This window comes from Sus scrofa, chromosome 14 (assembly GCF_000003025.6).
Source record: "Sus scrofa isolate TJ Tabasco breed Duroc chromosome 14, Sscrofa11.1, whole genome shotgun sequence".
In the NCBI taxonomy this organism is placed as follows: domain Eukaryota; kingdom Metazoa; phylum Chordata; class Mammalia; order Artiodactyla; family Suidae; genus Sus; species Sus scrofa.
In genome coordinates this window covers 107,349,030-107,375,685 of record NC_010456.5, presented here as the reverse complement: position 1 = coordinate 107,375,685, position 26,656 = coordinate 107,349,030, and the positions used below count along the sequence as shown (strand labels likewise).

Here is a 26,656-nt window from a genome sequence, read left to right as displayed (position 1 = left end):
ATCTCTTGTGTGGACACTGCAGTGACCTCTTAGTTGGTCTCCACAGTACCTTTCTGGTCCTATTCCAATCCACCCTGAATATGGCAGTCATAGGAATCTTTTAAAAACAAATTAAGGAGTTCCCATTACGGCCCACTGGGTTAAGAAACTAAAATCCATGAGGATTTGGCTTCGATCCCTGGCCTCACTCAGTGGGCTAAAGATCCAGCCTTGCCGCAAGCTGTGGCATAGACAGCGGATGTGGCTCAGACCCTGCCTTGCTGTGGCTGTGGTGTAGGCCAGCAGCTGCAGCTCTGATTTGACCCCTAGCCTGGGAACTTCCATATGCTGCAGGTGTGGCCCTAAATAAGAAAAAACAAAAACAAAACAAATTTAATCATATCACTCCTCTGCTTAAAGCTTTCAGAGACTCCTAATTATGCCTTGATTAAGTCCAAATTCTACCAGATGTCTCAAGACCAGGCATGTTCTAACCCTTCCCATCAGGCTAATACCACCTCATACCACTTCCCACCTTGCCCACCACATCCCAGCCACCCTGGCCTTCATCATGCCAAGCTTTTCTTCTTGTTGTACATATGCTGTCACCTCTGCTGGAGTTCTATTGACTTCCAGGTCACCTCCTCAGAGAGATCTAATCACCTACTTGGACTGGGACACTCTGTTAATCCCTTTCACAGTACTGCTTCTTTCTTCCCAGCAGTTGCCACAGTTTGATTTGCTTTTGTCTATTTGCTTTTCCAGTCTCTCATCTGCCTGCCTTCTAGAATACTAGCTACATGATGTCAGGGACCATATCTGCCATGTTCTCAGCTGAATCTCCAGTATTAATATGCCATGTGGCACATGGAAGAGCTCTATAAATGTGTAAGTATCAGAAAACTGCTCTCTAGTTCCTAGAGCACTGGCTAGAATGTAAGAGACACTTGGTGAATCTTTGTTGATTGAGAGACTGGATAAATCCAGAGACTGGAGAGCTATGATATGTATAGCTAATGCCTGAAAAAGATTCTCCCCTTTTAATTAAAACTATTAAGAGTGTTTTTCTCATGGGAGTTCCCGTGTGGCCAAATGGTTAAGGATCTAACATTGTCATTGCTGTGGCTCATGTCACTCACTCCTGTGGTGTGGGTTTGATCCCTGGCTTTACAATGCAGTACTGTTAACCATAAGGACAATGTTACACAGTAGATTTCTAGAACTTATCTGGAATAACTGAAACTTTATGCCCATTGATTAGCAACTCCCCATTTCTCCCCTCCCTCCAACCCCTAGCAACCACCATTCTACTGTCTGACTGATTCTATAAGTTTGATTATTTTAGATACCTCATATAAGTGGAATCATGCAGTATTTTTCCTTTTGTGACTGCTTATTTTACCTAGCATAATATATCAAGTTTCATTTTTGTCTCATATCAAAAGATTTCCTTCTTTTTAAGGCTAAATAATATTCTACATTTAAACAAATCCAATCATCTGTCAACATCCGTCAATAGACCTTTAGGTTGTTTCCACATCTTGGCTATTAGGAATAGTGCTATAAGGGACATTAGTGTGCTAATATTGCTTCCAGATCCTGACTTTAATTCTTTTGTAAAAACACTTCTGGCATAATTGCTCTGGATAGGACTTCTGGTAATATATTGAATTTAAGTGGTAAGAGAGGACATCCTTTTCTTGTTCCTGATCTTAAAAGGAAATCTTTCAGTTTTCAACATTGAATATGATGTTAGTTGTGCGTTTTTCACATACAGCTTTTACTGTGATGAGGTAATCTCCTTCTCTTCCTAGTTTATGGAGAGTTTTTATCATAAGAGTGTTAAATTTAGATAATCATATGGTTTTTATCCTTTATTATTTTAAATAATTTTTTGTGCATCTAAGATAATCATGTGGTTTTTATCTTTTATTATTTTAATATGTGTATCATATTAATTGATTTTTGTATGTTGAACCATCATTGCATCCCAGGGATAAATCCCACTTAGTCATTGTATATGACCCTTTTAATATACTGTTAGGTTCAGCTTGCTAGCATTTTGTTGAGGATTTTAGCTGTGTTGTTTAATTTCCACATGTTTTTTAATTTTCTAGTTTCCTTTTGCTATTGATTTCTAGTTTCATTCTATTGTGATTAGAAAAAAAGAACTGGTCTGGTTTCAGTTTTCTTCAATTTTTTTGAGACTTGTATTGTGTCCTAACACATGATCTATCTTAGAGAATGTTCCATGTGCACTTGGGGAAGGTGTATATTCTGCTGCTGTTGGGTGGAATGTCCTATATTTGTCTATTAAGTCCATTTGATCAAGTTTGCTGTTTCTCTGGTAAATTTCTGATTGTCTTATCTATATTGAAAGTGAGGTATTAAAGCCTCTTATTATTATTTACTGCTATCTAATTCTCCCATCAGTTCTATCTAAACCAACAGCCATTTTTTAAATTTACTTCTTTCTTGACTTTTGGCTGTATATCATTCATCAACAAATATTTATGAATACCAACTATGTTCCAAGCAGTGATCAAAAGAGATGAAAAGCCCTGCACTCAAGTGGAAGGCAACAGAACTCAAACAAATAAACAACAGGAAGATGGATGGTAATGAGTGCCATAAAGATAAAGCCTTTTGTTATATATTCTGCATATATATATAACCCTTTATCAGATTATAGAGAAGTTTGCAAAGTAGGCATAATTCATTTACAATTTCTTCCAGTCCAGATGCAATTTTTTTCAGGGGCATTTTTATTATAACTGTTGCTTGTAATGTAACTAACATCCCACCTTTATGAGGTTTCCAAGAAACCAAATCCAGAAAGTTAACCAAAAGCCAAATTTGTCTATAGAGAAAGAAAAAAAGGTTTGCTAAATCATTTCCAAAGATTTGTAAACATATTGAGAATACTTTGGGGGAAAAAAGATTAAATGAAGCATTTGTAGTCACAGAAGGAACACGTATTATAGTCTAACCTCAAGATCCTGCCCCAAACTGACCACCTTATTCCCCTACCCCTCATTCTAACTTGGGTACTAGTTCTATCTCTCCCCTATTCTAACTTGATTATTCATTCTAACTTTCTTCCTTCTCTAACATGATATATGTTTGTATTAATAGATATTAGGTTGGCTCTATCCTAGAAGGAAGCATTTTAGAGACAGGAGCAGCATCAATTTCAGAGTTATCTGTCTCTGGCTTATGTGTCTGTATTTGCTCTCCATACTTCTAAACAGACTTGACCTCTGACACTTGTATGGCACTCAACCCTAGCTACTGCATTGCTTGGGCTCATGATTCCATTTTAATCTACTGCATTTGTTCTAGATTAAGGGCTCTGAATTTGGGGCTCATGGGTCCACCTCAAGGGAACATGAGGTCTTTTAAATTGTATGCAAAAATTCTAGTATACCTTTATACGTCCATTTTTCTGCTTGGGAGACCTTAGCTTTCATCACATTCTCCAGAGTCTTGTGATCCTCTGAAGAGTTAATGACTGCTCTCTTGAAGACATTATGCTAAGTGAAATAAGTCAGTCACAAAAGGACAAATATTATATGATTCTACTTATATGTGGTACCTGGAATAGTCAAATTAATAGCAACAGAAGGCAGAATGGTGGCTGCAAGGGGCTGAGGGGAAAGAGAAATGGGGAGTTTGTGTTTTGCTTAATGGGTAGAGTTTCTGTTTGGGAAGATGAAAAAGCTCTAGAGATGGTAGAATGATTTATCTAGATAGCCTCAATATTTCTTTGATTATGCAGGTTATAATTTAGAATTTTCAAAACAATCAAATAAACAATATGGAATAAGCAATAATATTGTCATATATGGAATAGGAAGTAAATTAAGTATGGCTTAATGACTATTACAAACACTTGAACCAAGTTTGAAGTAATGTTTTAAATTCCTTCTCCTGGAGTTCCCGTCGTGGCGCAGTGGTTAACGAATCCGACTAGGAACCATGAGGTTGCGGGTTCGGTTCCTGCCCTTTCTCAGTGGGTTAACGATCCGGCGTTGCCGTGAGCTGTGGTGTAGGTTGCAGACGCAGCTCAGATCCCACGTTGCTGTGGCTCTGGTGTAGGCCGGTGGCTACAGCTCCGATTCAACCCCTGACCTGGGAACCTCCATATGCCGCGGGAGCAGCCCAAGAAATAGCAACAACAACAAAAGACAAAAAAATAAATAAATAAATAAATTCCTTCTCCTTTTTGTATTATTAAAAATTTCTAAGATAGTTATGTTACTTTATACATATACATATACATGGAAACAGACTATCTGTAGCCGCTGTAGAGCTCAAGTCTTAGAATTAGAATCAAGTGTAAATCCTGCTGTCTGAGAGGTGGCAATGTGTCTATTAACCTTTCTTTTCTTCTTAGATAGCTGTGTTCCAATAAGGTTATCTATTTCTCTTCCCCACTCCAGGACTAGTCCGTTCATATTCATATTCATTTATTTTTTTCATTCCATCTACTTGTCAATCTTTTTAAAAATTAAAAAAAATTTTTAATGTGGTCAAAGACATTGTCTAATAAAATATCCTTAGGATTTAATTTTGGAACAGCTCTGCTTTGTCCTAGGACTGGTATGATAGGTATAATGAAAATTATGTATCTGATTACATTTTATTTTTCCCCTTAGCTACTCACCTAGTAAAGCTAAGTACACACACACATACATACACAGTATACATATATAAACAATTTTTTATTTTTAATGTTCTTTCATCCCAATTCTATTGAATTTATTTATACCATTTATTATTTATACACATGACAAAATGTGATCTTTAAAAAAAAAATCCCTGAAGTACCTCATAAGTAATTCCCCAAAGATGTTCGTTCCTCTTTCTTTTTGGTGTTTCTAATCTGTCTACAAATTGGATTCTGTCTAGCAACCAAGGTCACGGTGTAGTCAAGCTGACATGGGTATTGACCATTTTTAATACTCTATTTACAAACTAAGAATTAGATCATCAGTACTGGATGCAATTGTGGTAAATTCTCTCCCTGCAAATACTCTGTGGCTTGAGAATAACCAGGCTAACTGGTTCTGGAAACAATGGGAATGCAACTGGATTTGGGGGCTTCAGGTAGCTATACTTCAAGATGCTAGACCTGGCAATGGGAACTTACTGCAAGAGTGACAGCCTAGAATGAAGACTATTTGTTAGGAGAAAGAACTAACCTTTTTTAAGTGCTCATCTGTGGTAGAGTAGTATGTTAGCTTTTTGCTATCTGCAGTGATATGCTGTAGCTGGCACTTACCCACTCACAAGACCTAATTGTTAAACTTCAGGAGTTCTGTGAGCCAGCTGATGTCATGCTGGCAGCCTAAAACAGGCCTTAGGGGAGTACTCATATCATGCAAATTGGCAAAAGTCACAAATCAGCCCCTCCATTCCCAGAGAGCTGGTTGTTAGACATTTACCAGTTCACCACTGCTTGTCTAGTTTATCACTCACAACTAGCAGTGAGATAGGTATTTCGTTCTCACTTCATAAATGAGAAAATGGATTCCCCCCCCCCAAAAAAAACCCCGCAATCTTTAGGCTTTAGGGAGAAATTACAGAAGGGACTTTAAAAAATCTGAAACAGAAAGAAAATGCCAAAATAGGAATAGGTACAGGTGCAGTGCTGACCCTAAGGCCAATATTCAGAGAAGAAAGATCCTGTTAGGAGGAAGGCAATGAGCTAATTTAAGGAGACTGCCAAACTAAAGTTCAGAAGGCTGTGAGAAAGATTTCACTGAGGGACTAAGGGACCAAACAGAAAAGCCACCAGGAGAAGCTCAAGGCACCCCCACACCTTTCCAACTCTATGTCTCCCTGTCCTGATTGGGGGAATCACATTCAAAGGCAAGAAATTCCACCCCTGCCCCCACCCCTCCAGCCTTAAACCTGCCAAATTGGAAGGGTTTGTCAAGCTTGAAGGCAAGAATCGGGCCATGTTTTCCAAGAAGCAAAGGTTTCCAAAAAGTTTGAAAGTCAACACAAAATAATATACTCCTTTTTCTTCAGATGTACTTCCTAGCAATAACTGGAATAGAAAAGGCCCTTGGCTGTTCCCAGCATCCCTGGCCATCCTTTCCCTTTTGTGGCACCTCCCTTCTCTTCCAGCAGATAGATCCAAGGCAAGGGACTTGGCCCAAAAAAAGCCCAAGATGGGCAGCCAGTGCCAGTTCAGCGTTAAGAGTCTAGTTTGTTCTGAATTTGGGTTTGGAGCCAATGAATGACCAATTATTACTTTGCCGGTCACTGTGTAGTCATGTATTTCCCTCAGGAAACTGGAAGGGAAGGAAAACTGTGGTCTGGGTCATAGTTAAGGTATGCCAGGATTCCTGATTCTACCCATTGTTTCCCAGAAACCAAGGGAATGAAGAGCTCCATACAGTTCACAAGTGGCAAATCCAGAATTTAAGCCAGGTATGATGATTACAGGGCCTGTGCTCTCTCAAGAAGTTCTTTCTGTGACACTGGGCTGGGCCAGAAGACCTTGGGAGAAACCCTTCTGCTGGGGTCTAAAGGGAGAGTTGAACCTCCTTCCCCACATGCTGATCTATTTTCTGAAAAAGGGAGAAAGTGTAAAGGCAAGACAAAAGCTCATTGTTTCTTTGAATAATATCTTAAGTGATTATGTATTAGTCCATAACTGGAACTCAATTAATGATAGCTAGTTTAGCAATATACTAATAAACTATGACTGTAGTAATTCTTGGTCTCTAGGACTGAAATATGAATTTGAATAATGAGTAGAACAAGGAGCATCTCTTCTACCTCTGCTCAAATATTTTATCTTCTTCTGGAATAATCAAGAGGGAATTTGGAGTTGGGGTTCAAATAGTCCTCAAACTCTTCAAGGTGTAATGAAAATGGTGCTATCTTCTTGTATCCTTGGGATTTCCTGAGTTTCTACTTCCTAAGTGTTTTTATAGAGGAAAACCCTTACCTAAAACATCTAACTGCTACTTTTCCTTCTTCTGACATCTGAGAAGCTACTTGTGGCAGATCCTAATGGATGCCTACCCAACAGCCAGTCCCACCTCCTGGCTTACAGATTCCTGATTTTACCCAGTGGAGGAAACCAATTTGTTCAGGAAGACTCCCCATTTCCACGGGATAAACAATGATTAGTCTATACCAACCATGGTAACCCATTCTCCTTTATCACAGATTGATTTAGAAGTGTGCATTTTAGCAAATTCTCACCAATGGCATCAGAAAAGATGGTTGTTGGTACTTCTACAAAGCTGGAGAAAGATGCATGCAAGATAAACTTCCTTCTTTCCTATGATGGCTTTGCATGTGAAGACACAATGCTTAGGGCAGTAGCTACCATCTTAGCACCGCAATAAGGTCATGAAAATAATTGAAAAGCTGATCCCAAGCCCTGATATTGTCAAGCTAATGAACTAATCCTGAATTATCTTTCTCAAGGCTTACTACCAGGTAGGGTTCCCTGGTGGCCTAATGGTTAAGGACTTGGTATTATCAGTGCTATGGCTTGAGTTATTGCTGTGGCTTGGTTTTAATCCCTAGCCCAGGAACTTCTGTCATGGGTATAGCCAAGAAAGAAAAAAAGATAAAAGAAAAAAGAAAAGGCTTACTATCATGTGAGGGAAAAATAAGTTATATTATTTGAACCCCTTGAAGGTACATATTTGGTAGTTTGCAACCAAAATAATTTCAACTAAAACATCATCATTTCACAAACTTACCGCAAAATCCCCTTGAGGTAATGGTAAGAAAACCCCATCAAAGGAACAACGAGAGTAAGGGCAGTAACTGGTGTTGAAGAGTGGACGGATGCTTTGCTGGCATTTCTGAAAGTCTCCAGTGCCTTGGATTTCAAGTTCAGGAAATGGAAGAGACGTCAAAAATCTCCTGGTGCAGGGAGCCTCATAAAGGTGACTCACATTCATTCTCCTCTGGTATCCAGAGTGAAAGCATGGTTCATGGATGGTTCCATTTGTATTCTAAATGGAAAAATCACTTGAAGACATCATGTGCAAATGCCTTGGGTGCAAAAGCACCAGTCAGACTTCATTAATGTGTTGCAATTGAACAACATCCAAGTACTCAGTACTGGCAGTAGTTTGTCCCTGTGATGCCTTTTTTACCCTTGGGAATAGTCATATTTGTAAAATAGGCACCAGAAGTGGTATCGGATATAAATGAAATTTCACTACTCCTAGAAAGCTAATATAGTTGAAACTAGACCCAGAAACTCCATTCATTTTATATGTCCCCTAGTGCCTAGTAATAGTTGCATAGGTCAGAAGCAGATTCACTAGGAAAACTCCCAAGGCTCTTAAAATTCTGAGTTTTAGTAGTAATTTGCTGGGAGTTTGCCTATCTATATCCCTGCTCCAACCTCCAAGCAAAAAAGCAAAAGCTTGGAGTTCCTGTTGTGGCTCAGCAGTTAACGAACCCGACTAGCATCATGAGGATGCATGTTTGATACAAGGCCTCACTCAGTGGGTTAAGGATCCAGCGTTGCTGTGAGCTGTGGTGTAGGTCACAGACGCAGCTCAGATCCTGCATTGCTGTGGCTATGGCATAGGCCAGCAGCTACAGCTCTGATTGGACCCCTAACCTGGGAACCTCCATATGCCATGGTTGCGGCCCTAAAAAGACAAAAAGGCAAAAAAAAAAAAAGCAAAATCTCCAAGAGTTGGAAGCACTTTAGATCATTTAAGGCAGGAGTATCAAGATGATTTCTAACCTACAACTTGCTATGTTCAAGAGAAGAAAGGGGACTGCTGTGGATAAGAGGCTTAGTGAAGCCTTAGGGCTCACTAGGTATCTCTCAGCAGTCCCTCCTCCCATGGCAGTCATCTTATTGATCTAGCTTCTGAGAACCAGAGAGAGTGCTTTGGAGGAAAGCAGATAACTGGTTGTCCCTTCAGTAGACTGGGAACAGCTGGGTTTGACATCCTTGCTCTGTGTCTGAGTGTGTTGGGTGGGTACATGATTTTGACTATGTTTAATTTTTCTTGCCTTCAAAAGGCAAAAAGTGTCTGGGGACAAGATTTGAAGTGTTGATCAATAAACTTTGTGTTTTCCCTGCAGTTTTTTTCTCTTTCCATGTTTTTTCTAACCCTGTTTTCTGAAGTTCATAGGAAACAGAGATGGAAAAGTGAGAAAGAGCTTAAAGTTGTCTGCATAAGCGTGCACGTGCGCACACACCCACACACACATCAGTACTCTAGCCTGTACTTCTCATATTCAACCCCACAGGGTGAGAAACTATTTTGCAAGAAAGGATCTGACTCGTGTCCTTGGAGATAATGCAGTAAACAAACATAGGAGATAAGAGTCTGGATGGGACAATTCACAGGGGTTGACCTGACGTAGTGAGATATCCTGCCTGAAAAGATTTGGAAAGTCCAGTAGCCAACTTCAGACCAATTACTGAAGTAGAAAGGGAAAACAACAGGATGTGGGGGCTTGTGGCCCAGTTGTGGGGAGCATAGTCTGGATTCATTATACTTGCCTTAAGGTCCTTGGTCAGTTTCTGCAAGAGTGCTTGATCCTTCCCATAGCATAAGAAACTGTGTGTGTATACACTGTAGTTCTTGCCATAGAGGCGGAAGTGCAGCGTGTTTTCTGGAGACTCGAGCACTTGGTTTTGGGGCACAAAAGTGATTTGTGTAGAGGCTCCTCCAAGGTCTAAAGCTCCATAGGTTTCCTGAGTATCACCTTTCCTTGGCTTCAGGTTAAACCAACCTGATTTCTGAAAGAAAGTACAGTCACCAGTGGTAGAAGTCTCTGGACACCCCCCTTTTCATACTATTTCTTAGACTTAAGGACTTCCTAAGGCAAAGGAGCAGGAGCACCAGAGGTTCCTGAGTCTGCATCAGATCAACAGCAAGAAAACAGGGGCTCAAAGACACAGCTCAGACTGCAGCAACAAAGAATCACTTTACAAACATGAGGTCTGGGGTCAGAAAGACTCAAGTTCAAATCCCCACTCATTTGCTCATTAGCCATGTGATCTTGGGCAGAACAATCACATTCTCTAAGCCTCAATTTGAGGTTCTAAAATGAGAGAACACCTCATATGGCTATTCTGAAGATTAAATCAAACAATACATGAAAAGTGCTTTGCTCAGCACAAGACACACAGCACTAGACGAATACTAGCTATCCTTATTTTAATGATAGTTTTTAATTTTTCTATAGTTCCATAAAGTAAAGATATGGATTCCTTATTCTCCAATGGTAAGAGTTTTTGTAAGAGAATTATACCTCTGCTACCCTTTCAAATGTGAGGGTAAATTAATTTGTTCATTTATCCATCATTCTTTCTGCTTAGTGATCCTTAGATAGCAATGGTATTGGCCCCCAGGGCGTCACCTCCTTGGGTGATGTTGGATAATCACCTGAATAAATTTGTCCAGCAGATAGTTGATAGTAATCCAGCCATAGGCACCTTCCTCTTGGCCAGTGATGATCCTGGCACCCTGGAAGTCAAAGGGGTATCTCGTGATGCTCTCTGCCACTGTAGACAGGATTTTGCTTGCCAAATTTTCATTTTTCATCCTGCACAAAGAGCTGAGGTTACTGATTTTGTTTGAATAACTACAAGTACCCAATGCAGCCAGAGCTTCCATCCAGTTCTCCTAGGAAATGAATTATTAAATTCTTCGGAAGGATGAAGGATGGTGATCCCCACACATGCTGTATGAGAAGCCCTGCTTTGGGGTGAGGCAGAACTACTCTTTTGGCCCCTTCTCTCCAAATCCAAATCCTTCCAATGCCTGCACAGGTTGGTCTTCTTAAAATAATATTTTCATTGTTCCCTGGCTCCAAGAAATTATCAGAGTAATTTTGATTACTGTGGTGGCGGTAGTTGAATATTGTTTGAATATTATTTGATCACTAAACCTAGAGCAAATATATGCTACATTAGCCACTGCTCATGGCCTCAGGCTGCTTACATAAAAACTTCTGCTTGAACGTTTTTTTGTTTTTTTGTTTTCTGTTTTGTTTTTTAGGGCTGTACCTGTGGCACATGGAGGTTCCCAGGCTAGGGGTCGAATCAGAGCTATAGGTGCTGGCCCACACCACAGCCACAGCAATGCATGATCCTAGCTTTGTCTGCCTACACCACAGCTCACAGCAATGTCGGATCCCTAACCCACTGAGCAAAGCCAAGGATCGAACCTGTATCCTTGTGGATACTAGTCAGATTTGTTTCCACTGTGCCACAACAGGAACTCCTGCTTGAAATTTTTATTTAGGGTTCTAGTAGACACCAGGTGGCAAATGTCCTGATATCCAACCTCAGTTGGTACCAGACCAGGAAAAAAAGTCTTTCTCATATTGCACCCTGGTTTTTAGGTCTGAGACTTTGAGATCTAAAGAAGAAATCTTCCAGGGTTGTCATAAGGAAGATGGAATACAATTGCTTCCAAGATCCAGGCAATACAATACTAAGAATCTCTGGGTCAGAAAATGCTGCCTTCCAACTGGCATTAGACCCCTATAATCTCTCATTTGAATGGCTTCCATACCCTACCAACTGGGTGCCTTATCTCCAGTTTTCCTTCCCTCCAATCCACCTCTCTACCAGTGTCACCAGTTGTGTAACATCCTTTAATAGCTTCCTATTATCTCCCAGATAAACTCCAACCTCCCTAGCATAGTCCACAAGGCACTCTGTGGTCTGAACCTTGCCTTCTCCAAATCCTGGCTCTATCACTTACCAGGACTGTGACCTGTGGTGAGCTATCTAACATTTGTACTTCCTTAATTTGGTTATTAACAGTTACAATACCTCTTACTTTGTAGAGTTATGGGGATTAAAGCACAGTGCTAAGGAGTTCCCGCTGTGGCTCAGTGGTAACAAACCCAACTAGTATCCACGAGGATGCAGGTTGAATCCCTGGCCCCGCTTAGTGGGTTAAGGATCCGGCGTCGCCATGAGCTGTGGTGTAGGTCGCAGACATGGCTCGGATCTGGTATTGCTGTGGCTGTGGCATAGGCCAGCGGCTGTAGCTCTGATCCAAGCCCTAGCCTGGGAATTTCCATATTCCGCAGGAACAGCCTAAAAAAAAGAAAAGAAGATAGGGAGTTCCCGTCATGGCGCAGTGGTTAACGAATCCGACTAGGAACCATGAAGTTTCGGGTTCGGTCCCTGGCCTTGCTCAGTGGGTTAACGATCCGGCGTTGCCGTGAGCTGTGGTGTAGGTTGCAGACGCGGCTCGGATCCTGCGTTGCTGTGGCTCTGGCGTAGGCTGGCAGCTACAGCTCCGATTCAACCCCTAGCCTGGGAACCTCCATATGCCGCAGGAGCGGCCCAAAGAAATAACAAAAAAAAAAGCACAGTGCTAAGACCATAGTAAGGGCTCCACAGATACAAGCTGCTATCATTATTACTGTCATTATTGATATTTACTATATGCACCCTATATTCTTTGAACATGCTCTGGTCTCTTACATATCCCTCCTTTGCACATCTACTAGAACACAAGATCCAGGGCAGCAGAGACTTGTGCCTGACACATAATAGGCGCCAAATAAACACAGTTTATAGAATGCATGATGTCTGTTCTACTTGTAATGCACTCCACCCCCCATCCTCCAACAAGTTCTTCATGATTTGGCTCCTATATCCTCCAACTCTGCTAAGTCTTCTAAACCTCCTCCCATTCTTGGCAAGGCCAGTGTGCTCCCACAGCAGCTCTTAGCACTCTTCTATCATAGAACTGATCATCCTGTATTAGCAATCTGATCTTAGGAGATGAGTTACTTACTTCCATGTCCTAGGACAGAGCAGGTAGTCAATACACACAGAATAAGTGACCGAACAGACAAATGAACAAACAATGCCCCCAGGTTCTAAGTGATGATCAGTAAAGATGCACTAGCTGTGATGATTTGTGTCTTGGGACATCTGCGAGGCTCCTCTGGCTTTCTTCCTCCCAGATATGGAATGGCTAAATACATAGCCTCAAACCCCAGGGTATGTAAACTCTTTTTGCCTTTTTTGTTGTTGTTGTTGTTGTTGTTGTTGTTGTTGTTGTTGCTATTTCTTGGGCCGCTCCCGCGGCATATGGAGGTTCCCAGGCTAGGGGTTGAATCGGAGCTGTAGCCACCGGCCTACGCCAGAGGCACAGCAGCGCAGGATCCGAGCCGCGTCTGCAACCTACACCACAGCTTACGGCAACGCCGGATCGTTAACCCACTGAGCAAGGGCAGGGCCCTTAGCAACCTCATGGTTCCTAGTCGGATTCGTTAACCACTGCGCCACGACGGGAACTCCCAAGGGTATGTAAACTCAATCTTTCTCTCTTTGTACCATTATCCCCTCAAATTCCCTGTGGGGAGATGAGCAAGAGGGTTTTTTTTTTTTTTTAACACACTTAGACTCCCACCATTATACACACTTAAGAGTTTGGGTATTTTACCCATTTATTGAGATTTTCTTCCTTAGATGTGGACATATAGCATGCTTAGAATTGGGGTGTTAGAGACATGTGGCATTTGCCCATAAGGCAGAAGCTCTAGCACTGCTAAACCTAATCTCCAGCTGCTCTTGGCCCCCACAGGCCACCACGATACCTGAGTAACCGCATGCCTGCTGTGGCTCCCAAGTAAACTGGTGTCTCTGCATGCTGGGACTTTGGAACCACCGTCCTGGCTCTTTCCATGCATGCCTCCAGATAAATGTCTATTTCTCCTAGTTTTTTAGCAAATTCTGAGATTCCAGGACCTAGGGGAAAAAGCAGAAGCAGATGAAAATCTTTTTCTAAAGTATAGGACATATCTTTACTTATTAGAGCAAAATATTGCTGTTTCGAGGGAAAACACAAAGAGACAATTTCTTTTTGTGCTATCTATTAGGTTTTTGTACTCAGAGGGTAATTCATTGAATTTAGCCTTGGTAGGTTTTACTTTCAGACCTTGGACTGGGTCTGTCCCTTGTTCAATAATTTTGCCACTGGATGGCGCAATTGTTACATTCAATTGCATAACTTTCCCAGCAGGGTTTCCCAGATTTGAATGGGAGTCTTAACAGACAACTACTCTATATAGCTGCTTTATGACATTTCTTCCACAAAGTCATAGTTAACAACATTAATTCCTAGAAGACTTGAAAGGTGGAAGATAACTTTCAGAACAAAAGTTAAAACATGCACCAGGCACATGGGCTTTTACTGAAGGAAAAAAAAAAAAAAGGAACTAACAAGCTATGTAATCATGGCTAGTCCCCTAAAATTTCTGAAGCTAAGTTTCTTCCTCTATTAAAAGAAACAGGAATGAAAATACATGTATCCCCAGCAATTTTTCCCCTCTGGTACCCTGTCTCTGGAGTAAAACTGTCTGTCCAGTTTCAGAGCAGTTTTAACTTGCTATGGAGAGGATTAGAGCCAAGATTCCTTTAGCTTTTTGAAGTGAACACTTAAAAATTTGGGCTCACTTTAAAATAAACATCTAGACTCTCAGTGCTTTATAGCAAGGATTTACTTTAACAATAAAAATCCTGAGGAGTTCCTGTCGTGGCTCAGCAGAAACATACCTGACTAGTATCATGAGGACGCAAGTTCGATCCCTGGTCTCGCTCAGTGGGTTAAGGATCCTGCATTGCTGTGAGCTGCAGTGTAGGTTATAGAGACAAGGCTCAGATCCTGCACTGCTGTGGCTGTGGCACAGGCTAGCAGCTGCAGCTCCGATTCAACCCCTAGCCTGGGAACCTCCATATGCCGTGGGTACAACCCTAAAAAAAGTAAAATAAAATAAATAAATAAAGATCCAGACATCTCATCTATATCATTTACCAGATTTTAAACAGCCTCTTTACTTAACTGTAATAAGAAAATCAGCTCTAAGTTATCAGGTTACTGTTTTGGTTCAAAAGTCTGGCCTTCAATAACTAATTGCTTTCAATTCACCTTTTTATTTAAATATTGAATTAGAGAACTCTCTTTTTTGAGAGGGGAAAATTACTATATTTATTAGGCCAAACACACATGGGATGAGTCTCCAAAGATATTGCTATGCCATCACAACAACATTTTAGGAAATGAAAGGCAGTGAATTAAAGAGAAGTCAATAAAATGAGGGATTTTGGAGCTCCTGCTGTGGCACAATGGCTTAAGGATCCGGCATTGCTGCAGCTGTGGTATAGGTTGCAGCTGCAGCTGGGATTCAGTTCCTGGCACAGGAATTTATACATGCCATGGTTGCAGCAAAAAAATAAAGGATTTGGATTTTTAAAAATTTTGGAGGATTATCTCTGAATTGATGGGGACAAAGGCTGAGGACATCAGGCTACTGGGTAGAATGACTTTCTCTCTCAGAAACATCTATCTACTACTTTCTTGACAAACTAGGAAAATCAGAGGACCCTACAGGACACTAAACTAAAAGTCAGTTATCTTCTGGGGCCTAGTTTACTTGTCCAATTAGAAATAAACAGTGGGCCCCTGGTTCTAAAGACCAGGAGAGGTAAAGGTCAGAAAGATGACAGTGTGGTACGGTGACATTTAGTGTATGCGGGAGTGTTAGATCAGAGGGAGTAGGAAGAGTAACAACTCTAAACTTGTGACCTTAAAAGAAAACTAGGAAAAAAGCTCAACATGCAATTCAGTGACTCAGAGTAGCAGGAAGCCTGGAGTGCGATTAGGAAGCCTAGATTCTGGTCCTGGTTCTGTTCCTACTTGCAAGGGACTAGCCTTTCAGGCTTTTGCTTCCTTTTCAGGAAAACAAGATTTCAGTGATCCATGAGGTCCTTTTTCCAGCCCTGAGCCTATAATTTGCCTGCCTATACAGAAGTGAAAGGCTTTTGAAAATTTCTTCCAAGCCATAGATTGGAGGGCAAAGATTAAGAGCAGAAATTCTCTGGACCGGCCACACCAATATCACCTGGGAACATGTCAGAAATACAAATTCTTAGACCACATCCCAGACCTATGGAATCAGAAACTTTGGGGTGGGACCTAGCATCTATGCTTTAACAAACGCCCCAGGTGGTTCTGAAGCAGGTTCATCTTTGACAACCTAAACACATGGATTTAAAAGTGGACAGATCTTTGCACAGTAAAGGAAACTAGCAATAGAATGAAAAAATAACCTACTGAGAGAAAATATTTGCTAATGCTATAACCAATGGTTAAACTTGGGCAAATCTCAGTTTGAACCCCAGTTCTATCACTTACTAGTTCAAGTAACTTCTCTCAAACTCAGTGCCCTCATTTTTTAAAAAATGGGAATAATAATACATTCCTCAAAGGGAGATTGTGAGGATAAAATAATGAATTTTCTGTACTTGGCACATGGCACATAGAAGTGTCCTGTTGGTGGGAGCTACTATGACTCAATTATTTTAAAGTTTGTTTATTTTTTGAGGGCTTGATCATTACTGATTTCAATGCTATTTTTATAATAATAATAATAAGATAACAACAATAGCAGCACCACTATGTTCTCATTGGCCTCCCTTTTTCTCATGTGTTTCACTTGCCACATGCCTCTTAGGCTCTCCCCTCCCTTTTTCTTCATCTTACCTTTTAGCTTGCACTCTTCTACCTGACTCACCACACCTGTGTCATTCTCCTTTTCTGCTGGCCATTTATAGATGTACAAACTCGTGTGAGAAGAGCCTGCATCCAACACAATCCCAAACTGAAGGCAAAACAAAGCAAGAACTTATCAGCATTACATCATTATTCTCCATATTCTGCTTGCAACAAAGGAGACAAAGATAGTGGTTTTCAAAAACACGAGAAGAAAGTATTTTAATTCACAGTGGGGTTGGCTTAGGGTGGAGTGAGTGCCTGGAGTTGTGCTGATCACAAGATCCACTAGGACACCAACCCCTCTAGAACAGTGGCTCTCAATGTTGGCTGCACATTAAAAATAGTCAGGTAAGGAGTTCCCATCGTGGCTCAGTGGAAAATAACGAATCCGACTAGGAACCATGAGGTTGAAGGTTCGATCCCTGGCCTTGCTCAGTGGGTTAAGGATCCAGTGTTGCCAAGAGCTGTGGTGTAGGTCGCAGACACGGCTCGGATCCCGAGTTGCTGTGGCTCTGGCGTAGGCCGGTGGCTTACAGCTCCGATTCAACCTCTAGCCTGGAAACTTCCATATGCCGTGGGAGCAGCCCTAGAAAAGATAAAAAAAAAAAAAAAAAAAAAAGACAAAAATAGCCAGGTAAGGTAGGGCCTGAGCATCCATTGTATTAGAAGCTTCTCAGGTGATTCTAAATTGTAGCCAAGATTCAGAACCATATACTGAAGTAGCTGAGACAAAATGGAAGGAATAGAAACCATTAATCTGGCAGTTCCCAACTCTGTATGCATGTCCAGTCAGGTTCATTGACCACTGAGTCACAGCAGGAACTCCAGAATCATGTGAAAATTTTCAAAGGCTACTGATGCTGGTGTCTTACTCCCAGACACGTGATTTAATTGGTCTGGTATATGGCCTGAGCTCTAGAAGAAAGACATAGAATATACTAATTACAAATGTAACTATAAATTGTACTTTAACTTCATGCTTTTGGCTCTTAGGTATAGAAGGCAATGAAAGGATGAATAAAGTAAGAAAGAAGGGGAAAGTTCCTGTCGTGGCTCAGCAGAAATGAATCTGACTAGCATCTATGAGGATGCAGGTTTGATCCCTGGCCTTGCTCAATGGGTTAAGGATCCGGCATTGCCGTGAGCTGTGGTGTAGGTCACAGACTCGGCTCGGATCTAGCATTGCTGCGGCTGTGGCATAGGCTAGCAGCTACAGCTCTGATTCCACCCCTAGCCCGGGAATCTCCATATGCTGTAGGTGTGGCCCTAAAAAGACAAAGAAAGAAAGAAAGAGAGAGAGAGAGGGAGGAAGGAAGGAAGGAAGGGTAAGAGGAAAGGTAAAGGGACAATATGAGAAAGAACCAGGTAGTCAGAAGAAAAGGGAAGAACAAAGTCACCACATCACATTTCATGAGGGAGTTAAATGCACCAGGCAAGTGTTGTGTGGGAGTATTTTATAATAATTATCTGACTTAACCTCTAGATCAGTGCTGTAAAGTACATACTGTTTTCATCCCCCGCTATACAGATGAGAAACTAAAGTACAAAAAGGTTAAGCAGTATTTACTCAAGATACAAAATGAATAAGTGACAGAGCCTGGATTTAGATCAGAGTCAGACCTAAGACCTCGTGCTCCTTATAAAGAAGAATAGAGGAGCAAGGGCTGGATAATAGTTTTCAAATAGGTCCCCCCTTTAAAGGACTTTTAATGACGGATAACTATAAGTGTGCAAATTTTAGGTGTGCAACCTGATGCATTTTTGCACACGTGCATATCCACATAAACCACCATCAAAATCAAGATATGTAACATTTTCTAATCCTCAGGAGGTTTCCTAGTGCCCCTCTCAGCCAGTTTCCCTCACAGATAGCCAGTCTTGATTTCTCATCACTGGATGAGTTCTGCCTGTTTTTGAACTGCAATAAATGAGCTCACGCAGTATACCCCCTCGATGTCTTACTTCCTTCACTCTCCAGTATGTCTCCAAGTTTCTAAGATGCATTCAAGCTGTGTGTTATCAGTAGTTTGTCCCTTGTCGTTGCTGTAGAGTGTTTCCTTATATGCATGCACTCTATTTTTATTTTTTTATTTTTATCTTTATTTAAAATTTTTATTTTTATTGGAGTATGGTTGATTCAGTGTTGTGTCAATTTCTACTGTATAGCATAGTGACCCAGTCATACGTATATGGACATTTTTTTTCTCATACTATCTTCCATCATGTTCTACCCCAAGAGACTGGATATAGTTCCCTATGCTGCTTATGGAATCTAAAATATGGCACAAATGGTCTTATCTATAGAATAGAAACAGACTCACGAACATGGAGAACAGACTTGTGGTTGCCAAGGGGGAATGGGGAGGAAATGGGATGGATGGGGAGTTTGGGGTTGGTAGATGCAAACTATTACATTTAGAATGGGTAAGTATGTACTATATTTTTATCCATTCTACTGTTGATGGACATTTGGGTTTTTTCCAATTTGGGATGACTGGGAATATAGTTGCAGGAACATTCATGGGATCATTTTGTGGGCTTACGTTCCCCTTTCTTTTGGATATTTACCCAGGAGTAGACTGCTGAATGCCCACTTTGATCAATTAATATTCATCTTTGGTGACATCCCTCGGTTTAATCAGAAAAAAAAAGTCATGACTGAATAACAGTATCTGCCTTATGAGGCTTATGAGGAGGGTATCACGGCTCGGGCACTTATCTGTCATCCCTATACTACATGCAGAGAAATGTGGAGGAAAGTAAATGAAGTAGCAAAAGGAAGAAAAACCATGGAGATACTTCTCAAGTGTGAGGCAACTACTATAGTCACACTTTGCTGCTCATATGAGCTGTGGCTCCCACAGTGTGGTCTGTCGCTTGATAATGCTTAATGCAGTATTTGTTCTACATAGATGCCCTCATCTTGTCTTATCACCTGGGAAGGACCTAAGAACCTCCAGGAAGAAAAAATGACAAGAATTAGAATTCAGCTGACCTCCTTGGACCACTAGGGATGGCTAAACATACAGCTGATTGAGGTGTTAAGCTTTCTTTCATTTCACCACCAGGGAGTATTACTGTGCTGATGCATGAGAATCCTTGACCTTCCATAACCTCCACAGTATTCTCTGACTCCTTCCGCACAGTGGGGCTTCCCTGTGGTAATCAGTGTTATGCCCTTATAAAGAAAAAGGCCTATGCTTGCTTTGGGCATGGCAAAGAAGGAAGCAGCACAGACTCCTCTGAAACCAGGCTTGCAGTGAGATCAAACCAATAACTGGCTTAGGTGGTGACCGTTGTGGGCAGAGGGGAGTCTAACTGAGGTCTGGGGCCTTTGAACCCATGGGAAACCTCCCGGGGTAGAGAAAGAGCCTCAGGGATTACACAGCAGAAAATCCTGCTGTTCCATAGCAGGGCCCCTGAATTCTTCCTGCCAGAAAATGTTTCAACCACAGAGGCATTATGATAAAAGCTAGCTAGAGGCAGCAGCCGCAAGCAGCCTTTATCTGGAATCAGGATGTTTTATTCTGCCTACTAGATACTCTTCCAGTAGAGCAAAGGAACCAGCCTTGCTCCTATCAGCCTGTTCCTCTTAGTCCTTACACAGTGAAGTGGCCAAACAATGAAAACTTTTACAACGTTTCATTTGGCAAGTGCTTGAGAAGGGTGGGTGTGCTCTAGCACACTTTAAGACAGGAATTGAAGGCATTTCACCTTTTGTATACAGCAGCCTGGAAGGCTAACCTGTTCAATTGTACCAAATGGTTTTTGTCTTCCAAAATGGATTCCAGAATAAAAAACTGGCATTGCTTGCTGCTTTAGGGATGGATAAAGCTTGACTGTCTGAAAATTCTCAGTTTGAACATTTGGAAAATTTGCCTTTCATTGTTACAAAACTATATGCATATCTACTTGTTTTTTTTTATAGCTGGCCCATTTTTGAGCTAGAAGTTCATTTCCTCTAATCCTCTTATTTTATAGGAAAAACTGAGTCCAGACTGGTAGGACTTGCTGAATGGGTACTGAAGAGAGCTATGCCTCCCCCAATCTACCTGGAGCTCTGGGAGCCACCAGCTTTTGCTCTTTCCCCACACCACATTCTCCAAAGGATGTTCCAGAGAACACCATGCCTGCAAAGACCTGGGTGAAGTAATCTTCAGAAGTTTGGGGGATGATGCATGCTCTCTCCTCATCCTGGGTGCCCAAACCCACTGGGAAGGGACTGCTTCGGGCAAGTGTAACAGTGAGGAAACCTGCTTAACTTCCTGTGAGCCAGCATTCCCGTCTCAGTGACAACAGAATTCTGTTTATAATAAAATCTCTACTCTACAGAAATGCTTTGTGAAATGCAGTGCCCTGCCATGCTATTACATGGACCCAGTGTTTGTCTGTGCTCATATTTAAAATATTTCTAAAAGCCCTATAAGTATGTCCTTCACATCAAAGAAAAATCAAAGATTTGAGTAGTGAGGAGGAGATCTGACACTCCCTTGATATTATTATTATTATTATTATTATTTTGTCTTTTGTCCTTTTAGGGCCAAACTTGCAACACATGGAGGTTCCCTGGCTAGCGGTCGAATTGGAGCTACACCTGCCAGCCTACGCCAGAGCCATGGCAACATGGGATCTGAGCCGCGTCTGCAACCTATGCCACAGCTCATTGCAATGCTGGATCCTTAACCCACTGAGCAAGACCAGGGGTCGAACTTGCAACCTCTTGGTTCCTAGTCGGACTTATTTCCACTGTGCCACGACGGGAACTCCAATATCACTATTTCAATATTACTTTCTCTTGTAAGAGTACTAAAAGTTTATTAAATAACATCTAGAAAATGAAGGGAAGGAGTTCCTGCTGTGGTTCAGGGGGTAGAGCATCTGACTGCAGTGGCTTGGGTTGCTGCAGAGGTGCAGATTCGATCCCCAGCCTGGCACAGTGGGTTGAAGGATCCAGAATTGTCAAAGCTGTGGTGTAGGTTGCAGCTGCGGCTAGGATTCAGTCTCTGGCCTGGGAACTTCCATATGCTGTGGGTGTGGCCCTTAACACAAAAATGAAGGGGAAAGGAAAAAAGGATATTTAAGATTTCACCAACTAGATATTACCATTATTTTCATTTCCTTCTGGTCTTTTTTAATGCATAGTAATTTTATATAGTTGTACTCATACTGTGTATGCAACTTTATCTTAAGATAATTTTTAGGGAGTTCCCTCTGTGGCTCAGCAGTTAACAAACCTGACCAGGATCCATGAGGATTCAGGTTTGATCCCTGGCCTAGTTCAATGGGTTAAGGATCCAGGCATTGCTGTGAGCTGTGTAGGCTGCAGACTCGGCTCGGATCCTTAATTGCTGTGGCTGTGGTGTAGGCTGATAGCTGTAGCTCCAATTTGACCCCTAGCCTGGGAACCTCCATATGCCACAGGTGCAACCCTAAAAAGCAAAAAAAAAAAAAAAAAAAAAAAAAAATAGTCTTTAATCATTCACGTGATTTTATCAACCATAACTGATCTTCATGAGCTATGCTGAGTGAACAGAAGCAATAGTCTAGAAAGAGGGACAGCAGAAGTGATCTTACTTGGTTCATGAGACACCAGTGTAGGGTCCTTGGTGAAGACCTAGAAACGTGGCAGCAACAGAGCCTGATCTCAGGGAGACTGGAAGCCATGTGGATGTGGGACAGACCCTGTCTTTGGATGGAAATAATTCTACCTGTGCAAATATCATATATCCAGGCTTCTGAGTAAGTCTCCCTCAATGGAAAAAGAAAGAGAAAACTGGAATGTCACATGACATACTTCTATTCCTGGCTCTGCAGAGGTGGGATGTTCAACCTTCTCCTCACTCAGAAAACACCCGCCCACACACTAGCCTGCTCTCAGTTCCCCATTGGCCATAGGCTTCTGTTCCAGAACCTTTGCCCAGAAAGCCCTTCGCCCACAATCCCAGTCTTCCCTGACCTTCTCAGATTCAAGTCTACCTTCCTAATGCATGTCTCAGAGGGCCTGTATTTTTCCTCTAAAGATAAAATTTACCATGATGTGTAATTAAATGCCTACATGGCTATCTTCAGGACTGGAGGGCTGACCTGAACTTGGGCTAGTGGAGGGAAAGTCAGATGAGAAGACAGGGAAAGATAAGTGGCGATTTGTCACCAGGCAGACAAGTTGCAAAGATGATTAAGTATTATCATTATCACCTCATAACAAGCTATCAACCACTGAGTATTTGCAGTGAGTCAGCATCCTGTCCCACCCTTCACACTGCATGTACTTTATCCCAACTAATTCTTATAGTAATTTATGAGCTATCAATGATCAGTTGTGTCTTAGAAATGGAGAAACTGAGGTTCAGAGACGTTATACCTTGTGACTCTAAGAGCAGATCTGAGGTTTAAACCCAGGCAGTATGGATCTATGACCCATGTTATGTCACATTCTGAGCAGGCAGAATAATTATCCCTGCAATAAGACAGGGATGAATAATCAGAGGAAGTGGTAGACAGCTCAAAATCTTCCCACGTATGAGGCTGAACCAAGAGAGGCTTATGGCCACCACCCTCTTTGAACAGAAGCACACAGAGGTTGTTTTTTTCTTAACGTCACTGTCCCAAGGTGTTCCTCTTTATCAGAAAAGGCCCTCTAAGGAATCTGATCACTAAGATCTGGTCAGTCTAACTGTCTCTCACATTATCTCCTTAATGCCTTGATGCAAGGCGCTGCCCTCACTACCTCCCTTACCATCTTTAACCAACACATGGCCACTCTCCCTCTCCGTCCAATTTCCAGAAGGTATCCAACGACTTTCTGCTGTGAGAGTCCTGTGCTTGCTTTCCTTTTGTCTGAAATATTCTTTACTCATCTAGTCCCCAGCTGACTTCTAATCATCCTTCAGATATTATTGTTAATGTCATTTTTTTCAGAAAACACTTTCTTGGCCCCCAAAACCTTTACTTGCTGACACTCTTTACAGCTGTAATTAATAATTTATGTCTCTATTAAATGTCTTTCCCCAGACAGTAAGTTCAATTACATCTATATTGGCTTCCCAATTGTATAGCCTAGTACCTGATACAGATACTTGATAAATAACTATTGATACATAAACTTATGAACAAATGAATAAAGAGATGCTGAATAAGATATAGTAACAAAGAGATGGTGTTATATTTTGTTTTGGGGGGAGGGTTTTGCTTTTTTTTTAGGGCCACACCTGTGGCATTTGGAGGTTCCCATGCTAGGGGTCCAATCAGAGCTGCAGCTGCTGGACTACACCACAGCCACAGCAATGCAGGATCTGAGCCGCATCTGTGACCTACACCACAGCTCACGGCAACGCTGGGTCCTTAACCCACTGAGCAAGGCCAGGGATCGAACCTGTGGTTCTCATGGCTGCTAGTCAGATTCGTTAACCAGTGAGCCACAATGGGAACTCCTGGTGTTATGTGTTTTTAAAACAAATGCACCAAGTACAAAAATCTCAATAAGTGTTATCTTTTAAATTATCATACTTGGAAGGAAATAATACATTAAACAAACTAACTCAAAACAATTTAGTAGCTCATGAAGTTCCTGTTGTGGCTCAGTGGTTAACGAATCCAACTGGGAACCATGAGGTTGTGGGTTCAATCCCTGGTCTTGCTCAGTGGGTTAACCATCTGGTGTTGCCATGAGCTGTGGTGTAGGTCACAGACACAGCTCAGATCTGGCTCTGGCGTAGGCTGGTGGCTACAGCTCCGATTAGACCCCTAGCCTGGGACCCTCCATATGCCGTGGGAGCAGTCCTAGAAAAGGCAAAAAGACAAAAAAAAAAAAAAAAAATTTAATACCTCATGATATTTGGGGTGATCCTGGTAGTAGACTTCATAAGCTACACAAGAAAGTCTTATTGTTCCTCATTATAGATTTTATAAAATGTTTTATCATACACTTTATTATGTTAGTTTTGGATAATTTCAGAGATATTATATTACTCTAAAGCAGTAACGTCCAATAGAACTTCCTGAAGCAATAGAAATGTTCTATGTCCATATTGTCCAATTTAGTGGTCCATCAGCCGCAGGAAGCTATTCGATTTTAATTAAGTTGAAAGAGCTGCATTTAGCTAATAACTTTCAACTTGGACAGCATACCCAGCTTAAAGCCATCACCAGAGACAAGCACCTAAAATATTTTGCCCTCAATATATGCCAGGAATCCTATTAAAATTAGTGTATAACCTCAACAAATGGCTAACTGGCATGTATAAAATGATCTTTGTTTAAAATAAACCAGTAACATTGCTATAAAGATTCACTTCAGATGCCAAAGACCTTGTTCAATTTTCCAGCCCAGCACAGCATCACAGAATCACAATTCTTGAAGACAACCATCATGAATGACAGAAGGTCATCCATGACCACAAGTATTCACTGGGAACACAGAGCCCAAGTCTGTCGTGGATTTTGCCTCCTAGGCAGTCTTCCTCTCCAATGATGCAATAATAAACATGTAAAAAAGGTCAAATCAAGAAGGGGATCATGTACTTTTGAAGCTGATAAACAAATAGCAAAACCAAGATGTCATGAGCCTTCAACTGTGAGTGAAGTTTTGCCAAGAAAGCCAACTTCACTCAATATTAAAAGGCAAAAGACCATTAACAATGAGATAGTATCAGCCATCTGTACTGACAAAGGGTCTGCTGTGCACAGCCCCACTGGGATGAATGTGTGTGGCAAACAGATGCCAGTGTAATATCCAGACCTCTTCTATATAGCAAATGATTTGGGTGGGTAGCAATAGTTTCAGAGGGCTGGCATTTGCATCCATCTTTCCAGGATCACAATTTAGTATAAACTGCAAGAAAATATACTTCTGCATATGTATTCCAGGGACTCTGTAGCCAACTTCTAGATATGTCACCACCCATGTGTATGTATGCTTTCGTTAGCATACTGGTATCTGGGCCCCTGTAGATTTATTTACTATAATTCAAATGAAAGTTTAAGATGGTGTATTCACAATATAAATTTAAACTTACCAAATGCTTTTAAATTAATGGATTAAATAAAATAATGGCCATATTATAAGATACTTGTGAGATATTCATGTCTTTGAAATTTTACTTTGATGAATTTGAAAGGAAGCAGAAATAAATCACAGTAAATGACCTTAACTGTCTTTAATGATATTAACTTAGCTCTTCAAATGTGTCCATTTCATAAGAAATTTGTCCATCCATGAATTCACTGCAACTTACTATAGTTGATACATAAATATGTTCTATGGGGGCTTTTTTAAAAGTGATTTTTAAAAATTGATCCCTTGAATATTTTGGAGATGGGGATCTCTGACTTCCACAATGTATATGGAGCTAGCTATCTAATAAATTTTATTATTTTGGTGACAGTGATAACAATGGAGTAAGAAGAACAAAGAGTGCAGTGTCCAATAAACAAAGACGTCATTGTTTCCACAATGAAACAATGAGAGTAAGAAGCAGAGATACTACTAGATTGTAGAGTATCAGCACTGGCTATCAGAGGTCTGCGTGTGATGGATAAAGCATTTGTCTCTGTTGGAATACTGATTTAATTAATTTGCTGACAATTATCTTCCCATCACTAACTGATTCAAGTCATTCCTTTTTCCAAAATGTACATTCGCTGCCACTTTACTCTCTTAGTCCAAAGGAGACTGACTTGTTCCTGGGCTTCTGAAAAGTCCCTCCTGGATGCTCTAGTTTACCATAACCTCCCTTTCCTCCCAGGTCCCACTCAGGGCCCCTCAAACACACGTGTTCACACACACACACAAACACACACTACACACATGGGTTTGAGTTACCTTAACATTTTCTGGCAATGGTTTGTTCTGGGTCAGCCCCAGAGCAAGCAATGCTATCACAGCAATGATGGAGGAGAAGCCAAGGATGACCAGTATGTTTTTGGAGCAAAATGTCTTCAGTTCAGACTCTAAAACCAAAAGAAGAGAAAATATCAATAAGAAATCAACACACATTTATTTTTCTTCCCCTTCTGTATGGTCTTATGCTGACTTTCTGGAGACAGCAAAGATAGAGAAGTCTGGTCCATGATGCACTTGCAAAATAAGTAGGAAATAAGAATAAAAGGATGTCTCTGTGCTGTGTTGAGGGCCAGAA

The 26,656-nt window shown here is 41.2% G+C and overlaps 1 protein-coding gene across 5 annotated transcripts in view; it reads right to left on the bottom strand.

Moving 5' to 3' along the window:
* Positions 1–26,656, bottom strand: part of ENTPD1 (ectonucleoside triphosphate diphosphohydrolase 1) — a 127,378-nt gene that overhangs the window by 15,238 nt on the left and 85,484 nt on the right. For all 5 annotated transcript variants that reach the window (XM_005671301.3, XM_005671303.3, NM_214153.1 and 2 more), the window contains 6 exon segments: positions 26,341–26,468; positions 16,509–16,626; positions 13,564–13,714; positions 10,380–10,539; positions 9,491–9,730; positions 7,713–7,970 (listed from right to left, as the gene is read on the bottom strand). In XM_005671301.3, coding sequence (XP_005671358.1) covers positions 7,713–7,970; positions 9,491–9,730; positions 10,380–10,539; positions 13,564–13,652 — 747 coding nt within the window. In that variant the 5' untranslated portion in view covers positions 13,653–13,714; positions 16,509–16,626; positions 26,341–26,468.